This window comes from Salvelinus namaycush, chromosome 3 (assembly GCF_016432855.1).
Source record: "Salvelinus namaycush isolate Seneca chromosome 3, SaNama_1.0, whole genome shotgun sequence".
NCBI classification, from domain to species: Eukaryota; Metazoa; Chordata; class Actinopteri; order Salmoniformes; family Salmonidae; genus Salvelinus; species Salvelinus namaycush.
The window spans coordinates 84,201,343-84,211,663 of NC_052309.1; the positions used below are offsets into that span (position 1 = coordinate 84,201,343).

At 48.2% G+C, this 10,321-nt stretch overlaps 1 protein-coding gene across 5 annotated transcripts in view; it reads left to right on the plus strand.

The window, feature by feature from the left end:
* The window catches only part of LOC120041333 (CREB-binding protein-like), a 72,532-nt gene extending 62,247 nt beyond the window's left edge, over positions 1-10,285 (plus strand). For all 5 annotated transcript variants that reach the window (XM_038986275.1, XM_038986289.1, XM_038986281.1 and 2 more), the window contains 11 exons: positions 71-127; positions 835-912; positions 1,006-1,073; positions 1,244-1,394; positions 1,750-1,896; positions 3,587-3,700; positions 4,037-4,202; positions 4,434-4,601; positions 4,946-5,104; positions 5,458-5,739; positions 6,828-10,285. In XM_038986275.1, the coding sequence (XP_038842203.1) occupies positions 71-127; positions 835-912; positions 1,006-1,073; positions 1,244-1,394; positions 1,750-1,896; positions 3,587-3,700; positions 4,037-4,202; positions 4,434-4,601; positions 4,946-5,104; positions 5,458-5,739; positions 6,828-9,293 (3,856 nt within the window). In that variant the 3' untranslated portion in view covers positions 9,294-10,285. The remainder of the gene's footprint in view (positions 1-70; positions 128-834; positions 913-1,005; positions 1,074-1,243; positions 1,395-1,749; positions 1,897-3,586; positions 3,701-4,036; positions 4,203-4,433; positions 4,602-4,945; positions 5,105-5,457; positions 5,740-6,827) is intronic.
* The last annotated feature ends 36 nt before the right edge of the window (positions 10,286-10,321 follow it).

Consider the following 10,321-nt stretch of genomic DNA (forward strand, 5'->3'; position numbering starts at 1 on the left):
GTTGGGGGCGCTGGCCGTAGAGTATCAGAACTTATTCTAACTGGTCATCCGTTGTCTCTCCGTCCTCCAGTATGATATCTAAAGACCAGTTTGAAAAGAAGAAAAACGACATGTTGGATCCAGAACCGTGAGTATTGGTGTACCTTAACGTCTCAAACTGTTTACGTTTGATGGGGTTTTAGCCCTTTTCATTCTGCTTTAAAGCTTCTAAATCTGTTGGCGTTGATCCGTCATGTACAGTATGCATCACAGTACCGGCTTTATTTGGACCGTTTACAAGCACTAATCAGCCACACAAGTGGGTACACTGCATTTAAAATACCGGAGGATGAAAGTATTGTCCTGAGCTGAGAGATCTGTCAAACAAAGAAATTAAAATGAATAACCATCGATGGTGAATAGTGTATGGGCCTTGTCTCTTGCACCTGTCCCTCGCTTTTTCCATTCGATCACGAAGCATGAGATGACCGCCCCAAGTACATGGGCAATGGTGGCTGCAAAAGTGTTTTGAATTAGGTGAAAATTCTAAATTATATTTGATGTAACTAGATTCATTACTATCAGTCACTGACATTTACCACTACATTTTTAAAGGGTGTATACCAAGGTTCAGGGTCAATTCCATTTTAATGAATTGAAGTCACTTCCTGAATTGACCCCAACTCTTGTACGTCCAGTTATCCAACGCATTAGTATTTTGTCTCACGCCCATATGTCAGTCCACTGTTGTATCTATTGCCCACTCTGGAGTATCTGGGAACAATAAAGTCTCTTCTTGGAGACCGAGGTGTTGGTCTATCTTCTCTGACCAGCCTCCTCTCTCTCCTTACACAGGTTTGTTGAATGTAAAGACTGTGGACGGAAGATGCACCAGATCTGTGTGCTGCATTATGATGTCATCTGGCCATCGGGGTAAGCCTCGTGTACCCTGAACAGACCAACGGCCCCATGTGTCTTCTGATCACTGTTTCTGACTGTCTATTTGACACTTCCACTTTCCCTCAGCTTCATTTGCGACATCTGTCTGAAGAAGTCCGGCAAGACGAGGAAAGAGAACAAGTTCGCGGCCAAAAGTAAGCTTGAGAGTGTGTTGAATAATTGTGGCGATCCGAGTGGATCCACCATTGTAGACGTGAGATGGAAGTTATTTCAGTAAATCGTGATGAGGATGTGAGTCTTGATATGACCTGCATCTGTATAACCTGTAGGACAACTAAAGTATTTGATGGTATCTGTCTCGCAGGGCTACAGACGACGAGGTTGGGCATGTACATTGAGGACCGGGTGAATAAGTACTTGAAGAGGCAGAACCACCCTGAGGCTGGGGAGGTGTTTGTACGGGTGGTGGCTAGCTCCGACAAAAATGTTGAGATCAAACCTGGCATGAAATCTAGGTAAGGAAGGACTGCAGCTGGTCCAACAGTGAAATGGCCCCTTGTCCAATAAACTGGTTTAAAAAGTATTGATATGTTGAGAAAGATGTTCATTGAGGATTATTCTAATAAAGTTCTATTCCAAGAGTTGCTCCAATATGTTTCTCATCTTCAGTTTGCTCCTTTGTTCATGCACCTTGGTTGGAAAGCGATGGCGCGGTAGTGTTCTTGATAGTGCTGAGGAGATTCTGTGGCAGAAGGCGTCTACACCGTTAATGATGAGTGATGTTCCATGTGGTTGTGGATGTGGAGATTTCAAGCACTATATAAATGTTTAATTCACTAATTAATTGATTAACTGTGTTTGTCTCCCCAGGTTTGTGGACTCGGGTGAAATGCAGGAGACCTTCCCTTACAGAACCAAAGCACTTTTTGCGTTTGAGGAGATTGACGGTGTGGACGTGTGTTTCTTCGGTATGCACGTCCAGGAGTACGGTTCCGAGTGTGCCTTCCCCAACACCAGGTAAACACTTCATAATGTAGTAATAACACAACATAATACACTTCTTAAAATACACTTAACAGTAATACACTCGTTCCCAACACTTCAGAACGAGGATGATAATAATATAAACTCAGCAAAAAAAGAAACGTCCTCTCACTGTCAACTGCGTTTATTTTCAGCAAACTTAACATGTGTAAATATTTGTATGAACAACAAGATTCAACAACTGAGACATAAACTGAACAAGTTCCACAGACATGTGACTAACAGAAATGGAATAATGTGTCCCTGAACAAAGGGGGGGTCAAAAGTAACAGTCAGTATCTGGTGTGGCCACCAGCTGCATTAAGTACTGCAGTGCATCTCCTCCTCATGGACTGCACCAGGTTTGCCAGTTCTTGCTGTGAGATGTTACCCCACTTTTCCACCAAGGCACCTGCAAGTTCCCGGACATTTCTGGGGGGAATGGCCCTAGCCCTTACTCTCTGATCCAACAGGTCCCAGACGTGCTTAATGGGATTGAGATCCGGGCTGTTCGCTGTCCATGGCAGAACACTGACATACCTGTCTTGCAGGAAATCAGCAGTATGGCTGGTGGCATTGTCATGCTGGAGGGTCATGTCAGGATGAGCCTGCAGGAAGGGTACCACATGAGGGAGGAGGATGTCTTCCCTGTAACGCAGAGAGTTTGTCTACAATGACACACCACCCCAGACCATGACAGACCCTCCACCTCCAAATCCATCCCGCTCCAGAGTACAGGCCTCAGTGTAACGCTCATTCCTTCGACGATAAACGCAAATCCGACCATCACCCCTGGTGAAACAAAAACGTGAATCGTCAGTGAAGAGCACTTTTTGCCAGTCCTGTCTGGTCCAGCGACGGTGGGTTTGTGCCCATAGGCGACGACGTGGAAACATGGAAAACAGTGTTTAAACCCTTTACAATAAAGATGTGTAAAGTTATTTGTATTTTTACTAATTATCTTTAAAAGACAGGGTCCTGATAAAGGGACATTTATTTTTTGCTGAGTTTATGTAGTATTATTTTAAAGAGTAGTGTAAGGCACTCTTCTGAACAGTATAGTTGTTAGTGTTAAACATCTGGTTAAACGGGTTAGCTATAGTTGTCAGTGTAACACACCTGGTTAACCAGGTTAGCTATAGCTGTCAGTGTAACACACCTAGTTAACCAGGTTAGCTATAGTTGTCAGTGTAAGACACCTAGTTAACCAGGTTAGCTATAGTTGTCAGTGTAACACACCAGGTTAGCTATAGCTGTCAGTGTAACACACCTAGTTAACCAGGTTAGCTATAGTTGTCAGTGTAACACACCAGGTTAGCTATAGCTGTCAGTGTAACACACCTAGTTAACCAGGTTAGCTATAGCTGTCAGTGTAACACACCTAGTTAACCAGTTTAGCTATACTTGTCAGTGTAAAACACCTAGTTAACCAGGTTAGCTATAGCTGTCAGTGTAACACACCTGGTTAACCAGGTTAGCTATAGCTGTCAGTGTAACACACCTGGTTAACCAGGTTAGCTATAGCTGTCAGTGTAACACACCTAGTTAACCAGGTTAGCTATAGCTGTCAGTGTAACACACCTAGTTAACCAGGTTAGCTATAGCTGTCAGTGTAACACACCTAGTTAACCAGGTTAGCTATAGCTGTCAGTGTAACACTGTCAGTGTTTCTCCTTCTCTCCAGACGGGTTTACATATCGTATCTGGACAGTATTCACTTCTTCAAGCCCCGGGCGTTGAGGACGGCAGTCTACCATGAGATCTTGATAGGGTACCTGGAGTACGTTAAGAAACTGGGGTAGGTTTTCAATACCGGTGACAACACTCCCATTCAATCATCACACTGCTTTTCCAGGCTGGTTTCCTGTACACCGATTAAGTCTATTCCTGGACTAAAAAGCTATTTCAGTGGAGAATATTCCATTGAACATGCTTCTTAGTCCAGGACTGGGCCTAATTTATGTCTGTAAAACCGTTTGTGTGTGTCCAGGCAGGTTTAGGAATAGCTAAATCTTGCATTCTCATTTTGAAATAATTTCTTAACAAAGAAATTCCCCAAGATATTTGTCTCAGTACCTTGAAATGCGTGACGTTGAACCTAAAAGCTGTCTTTTCCATCCCTGGTCCCATGCAGCTATGTGTATGGTCATATCTGGGCGTGCCCCCCCAGTGAAGGGGACGACTACATCTTCCACTGCCACCCGCAGGACCAGAAGATCCCCAAGCCCAAGAGGCTGCAGGAGTGGTACAGGAAGATGCTGGAGAAGGCCTTCGCAGAGAGGATCCTCCATGACTTCAAGGTGAGACATGAAGGGGCCCCTGGCTGTGTTCATTAGGCACCAAACAGAAGGCAAAGGATTGGAACTCAGAGTGACTCATCTGGAATTGGTACAATAAGAAATGGTATTTTTACGTGGTTTCTGTCGTGGGCCCATGCTTACCTTTCTTATTAAATGCTGTTTTGAGTGTGGCATTATCCCACACCATCAGACCCATCTGTACAGTCCAAGTAACAGGCGTCTATTCTCCAGGACATCTTCAAGCAGGCCACGGAGGACCGTATTACCAGTGCCAACGAGATGCCCTACTTCGAAGGCGACTTCTGGCCCAACGTGCTGGAGGAGAGCATCAAGGAGCTGGAGCAGGAGGAGGAGGAGAGGAAGAAGGAAGAGAACGTGGCCTCCTGTGAGACCCCCGAGGTAAAACGGAGTGCTGACAGGGAGTGCTTTGTACGATGAAGGGGTGGATCCAATCCCACCCCTAGACACCATGTCCTATGAATTTGTAGAGGTCTCAGGGGATTTCATTGGTATAAGCAGTACTGTGAAAACGTCTACCTATCAGAGGAGAGGGCAGATGATGGTTTCTGTCCTCCTGTCTTTTGACAGGAGGACTGTCGAACATGCTTTTGACATGCTTTGACCAGCCACTTGGTCAAAGCATGTCACCGACCTATTCTTTTTTTTGCCATTTATTTATGTCCATCGCCTCTTAACAGCGCTTTGTCTCTCCCCCCCCTCTCTCTCTCTCTCTCTCATATCAGCACACTGCTGATAGCAAAAACGCCAAGAAGAAGAACAACAAGAAGACCAATAAAAACAAGAGCAGCGTGAGCCGAGCCAATAAGAAGAAGCCTGGCATGCTCAATGTAGCCAACGACCTGTCCCAGAAGCTCTACTCCACCCTGGAGAAACACAAGGAGGTAGATGTCACTCACTCCACCCACTCATATAACACTGCTGTTGTGTTCTGTTGATAATCTGTTGTTGTAGTGGGGGAAACACACTGTAAAGCCCCGTTACCTTCCTCATCTCTCACTCCTTTAGTTCAGTTGATCAGTTTTGTAAGGACTTCTGTGGTCACAGTATCTGTGGAGGCTCAGATCCAACACTAACATATCACTTAGAATGAAGCAATGCATTGAACTTGCATTCTAACTGGTGTGCTAGTGTGGATATTGAAACACAACCACTTCTAGCTTGTGACTTCCTGTCCTCTCTTTTGTCTGATAATCTGATGACTTATGTCTACCTCCCTCTCCACCCTCTCCCTCAGGTGTTCTTTGTGATCCATCTGCACGCGGGACCCTCGGTCAACACCCTCCCCCCCATCATGGATCCAGACCCCCTGCTGACCTGCGACCTGATGGACGGCCGCGACGCCTTCCTCACCCTGGCCCGGGACAAGCACTGGGAGTTCAGCTCTCTGCGGAGGTGCAAGTGGAGCACCATGTGTATGTTGGTGGAGCTGCACAACCAGGGCCAGGACCGCTTCGTCTACACCTGCAACGAGTGTAAACACCACGTGGAGACGCGCTGGCACTGCACCGTCTGTGAGGTAAGCCAGGGGGCGATAGTGCTGATTCATCACACGTACACCAACACACGCTCTGGCAGCATGTAATACACGGATATTGTCAATTCACTTTTTTTTTAACTGGAAGCAAAGAATGTACTTTATTGTATGTTTATTTCACTTTAAAATTGTGCATTTTGGAAGTATATTACTTTTTGCTCTTTTTAGACATTGTTATAGTATACTTTGTCATACATCACACTTGTATGATGTTAATACGTCGCTCTGAAAAAGTTAACTTAGAGCATAATTTATTATATTTTTACTCAAAGTATATGTTAACGTTGGGGCAGGTATTATGCCAATGAGACCGTGTGGGAATTCTGGGGAAACATGCTCTGGCAAGATAATTGATCAATTGAATTCTGGGGAAACATGCTCTGGCAAGATAATTGATCAATTGAATTCTGGGGAAACATGCTCTGGCAAGATAATTGATCAATTGAATTCTGGGGAAACATGCTCTGGCAAGATAATTTATAAATTGTCGAATGATTTTAAAGGTCTAATGCAGCCGTTTTTATCTCTATCAAAACATTTCTGGGTAACAATTAATTACCTTAATGTAATGGTTTCAATATAAATGTTCAAAAAATAAGAAGCTTAGCAAAGATACATTTCTCAAGTAAGATTTTTGCTAGGACTGTCTGGGAGTGGCTTGAGTGGTGAGGGTAAAACTGAAAATTGTCTGTTATTGGCAGAGAGGTTTGGAACGCTTTTTCTTATTGATCTATTAACTCATTTTTACTGCCTGGTTATGTTACCTTGGAAGGCCAAAACTCCATCCCACCAAAACAGGCAGAAATTGCAGGCGGTCTTTTCATACAGCTATTACACGTTATCTTAATTTTCACAATTTCACAGTATTATTCCAACCTCATAATGTGGAAATACATAAAACACAGGAATATCATATTTTTGACAGCGCTGGACCTTAAATACATTTTGTGATTAAACGTCATCACATTTGTAACAAGTTGGTGCAGGTATGTGTGCGGGGCTGGGAGTGTGTAACCATAGAAACATTATTATGAGTGTAACCGTGATATGTGGTGTTTTCTCTCTCGCAGGACTTTGACCTATGCATCAACTGCTACGCTGCCAAGGGCCACGAGCACAAGATGGTTAAGTGGGGCCTCGGGCTGGACGACGACAGCAACGGCGCGGGTGGTGCCGGAGGCGAGGCCTCCCAGAGTCCCCAAGAATCCCGTCGCCTCTCCATCCAACGCTGCATCCAGTCCCTGGTCCACGCCTGTCAGTGCCGCAACGCCAACTGCTCGCTGCCCTCCTGCCAGAAGATGAAGCGCGTGGTGCAGCACACCAAAGGTTGCAAGCGCAAGACCAACGGTGGCTGCCCCGTGTGCAAACAGCTCATCGCCCTGTGCTGCTACCACGCCAAACACTGCCAGGAGAACAAGTGTCCTGTGCCCTTCTGTCTGAACATCAAGCACAAGCTGAGGCAGCAGCAGCTCCAGCACCGCTTACAACAGGCTCAGATGATGAGGAGAAGAATGGCCACTATGGCCGGGCGGGGAATGGCACCTCAGAGCCTGCCGTCGCCACCTACCTCAGCCACCCCCGGCACCCCCACCTCGGGCGGACAGACCCCCAGCACGCCCACCCACACCCCCCAGGCCTCCTTACCCATCAGCCAGCCCCAGCAGCAGCCGCCCCCCAACGTGACAGCCGGCATGGCCCAACAACAACCCGGCTTTCCCAACAACGGGCGCACCAGCCAGCCGCCAACGCCGGTTCCACAAGGGGGAAAGCCGGGGCCCCAGTCTTCCCCTCTACATCAGGTGCAGTCGCCCCTGCCCAACATACCCAACATGCCCCCCCAACAACAACAACAGATTCCACAACAACAACAACCGCCCCCGCTGGCCGCTCTGAAGATGGCCCGGCACATAGAGATGGTGGCCAAGGCCAAGCAGCAGCAGCAGCAGCAGCAGCAGCAGCAGCAGCAACAGAACTACAACATGAACATGCCCAACGGTGTGCCCATGAACCACCCCCGCATGGTGGGGCCTATGCAAGGCCAGATGGGGCCAGGGCAGATGCAGCAGATGATGGGGCCCCGGGCCCCCCAAGTGATGCAGCAGGGCCAGTGGGGCCCCCAGGGGGGGATGCAGCAGAACCCCCTCCAGAACCCCCAAGCGGTCCAACAACAGCAGCAAGGCCTACCCCAGCAAGGTGGCCCCATGCCCCCCCAACAGGCTCAGGGAAACTCCACTCAGTTGATGCAGCAGCGGCCCATGATGCAGCAGCAGCCCGGTCTTCAGATGCCTGGTGGGGTCCACATGCCCCCCCAGGGTCCCCCTCAGCAGCAGGGCATGACGCCCCAGCAACAAGGGGGCATGCCCCGGGGCATCCCGGGAAACATCGCCCCTAATGCCCTGCAGGACCTCCTGAGGACCCTCAAGTCGCCCAGCTCTCCCCAGCAGCAGCAACAGGTGCTCAACATCCTCAAGTCCAACCCCCACCTCATGGCCGCCTTCATCAAGCAGCGCACGGCCAAGTACCAGGCAAGCCAACTTCCGGGCCAGCAGCAGCAGCAGAACCCCCAACAACAACAACAGCAGCAGAACCCCCAACAACAACAACAGCAGCAGAACCCCCAGGCGATCCTGGGAGGCCAGGCTGGGATGCAGGCCATGGCTGCTGCCATGCAGGCTGGGGCGGTGCAGCAGAGGCCGGGGGTGGGCATGCCCCCCCAGCAGCAGCAGCAGCAGCCTGGCCCTCAGCAGGTTGGTGGCCCCCAGGGTATGGGCGCCATGGGCCCACAGGGACAACAGCTGATGAACGTACACAACGGCAACCCCCAGCTCTACCGCAGGCAGCTGCTCCGGATGCAGCAGCAACAACAACAACAACAACAACAACAACAGCAACAACAGCAAGGAGCCATGCCCCAGGGCCTTCCAGGCCAGTTCCCCCAGCAGCAGGGAGGAGCAGCCAGCTACTCCCAGCTCCGCATGCAGCAGCAGAGGGTCATGCATCTCCCCCCCATGGCCCAGATGGGGCAGCCCGGCATGGGCATGGACGGGCCCCAGGCCCAAAACCTCCTCCAGCAGAGGATGCTCCAGCAGCAACAGCAGATGCTGAAGCAGCAGATGGGCTCTCCAGCCCAGGCCAACTCCATGAGCCCCCAGCCCCACATGCTCCAAGGACAGCCCCAGGGAGGAGCTCACCTGCCTGGCCAGGCAATGGGCAACGCCCTGGGCAACCAGGTTAGGTCTCCAGCCCCGGTGCAGTCGCCCCACCCTCCCTCACAGCAGCCCCCACATTCCAGCCCCTCCCCCCGGATACAGCCCCATCCCTCACCCCAGCACGCCAACCTCCACTCCGGCTCACCCCACCCCAGTCTGGGCGGCCTCATGCCAGGCTCCATGGACCAGGGACACATGGGCACGCCCGAGCAGAGCGCCATGCTCCCGCAGCTTAACACGCCCAGCCGTGGCAGGCTTAGCAATGACTTGAATATGGTGGGCGACACCACAGGAGACACACTCGAGAAGTTTGTTGAAGGATTGTAGCATTTTGTGACGAGACTTGTTTGGTTTTCTCGGTTTTCCACAAATAACTTTTTGTACTGACTGCTATGTAAAGAGATGAGGCCTAAGGACTGTGAACCTTTACTTAAACCAAGGGACTGCTATTTCTTCCAACAAAACGGAGGGATTTGAATAATTATTGCTGTTAAAGAGGAGAATGGGTGGGGGGGAAACATATTTTGGGGTTCAGACCAGCCATGAAAATAATTTTGTTTAAAAAAAATTTTTTTTTTATGTCTCTGGTATGGAGTTTTTTTAATGACACCTCTTCAAAACAAGTCTTTCATTTAATTTTTTCAATGTTTTTATTTTGTACCTTTGCAAAAAAAATCATAGCGTTTTTGTGTTGAGAAGATTGTAAAATAATTTTGTCTGAACTTTTTGTGCCAGGTTTTGCATCTTTGCTCCCTCTTCATTCCTGGCTAATTTATTATTCTAATGTACCATTTTTTCAAAAAGGGCACATGCCTTTAGGTGAGACTTATTTTCTTTCCGTACTGCAGAAGAGTCCTTGTGGGATATTAACGTATTTGTATAGAGCTAGGAACTATCGCACACCCAAACACCATGTTGAGGTGAACAACTGACTCTCACAAATGCTCCTTCATCCACAGCTGCCAGAATGTTCGTTTTCTACTGGCTTGGAACCAGTATTTCTGTCCTCCAGATGTTGGACATCTTTGTTGCTTTGTTTATCCTTCAATCTGAAGTCTTGATTTACCTCCCCGAGCTTAACTGTGGCGAGGGTATACCTTTTGGACTGCTTGCTGATTTGTGATTGGAGAGCGTTCTGTGCATCTTTTTTCCTCTTGCATTAAACTTGAATTGAGGTGAAACTGTTCACTGTTGTAAATCATGCAGGTTGACAATGTAAATATGCAGAAAAAGAAGAATGAATCACTGTACAAACTGGTTAAAAATGACTCATTTCGTACTTATATACCATATTGTTAAATAAACTGTGTGCAAACAGACAACAATGGTGTTTGTATATTTTACATGTATTGTGT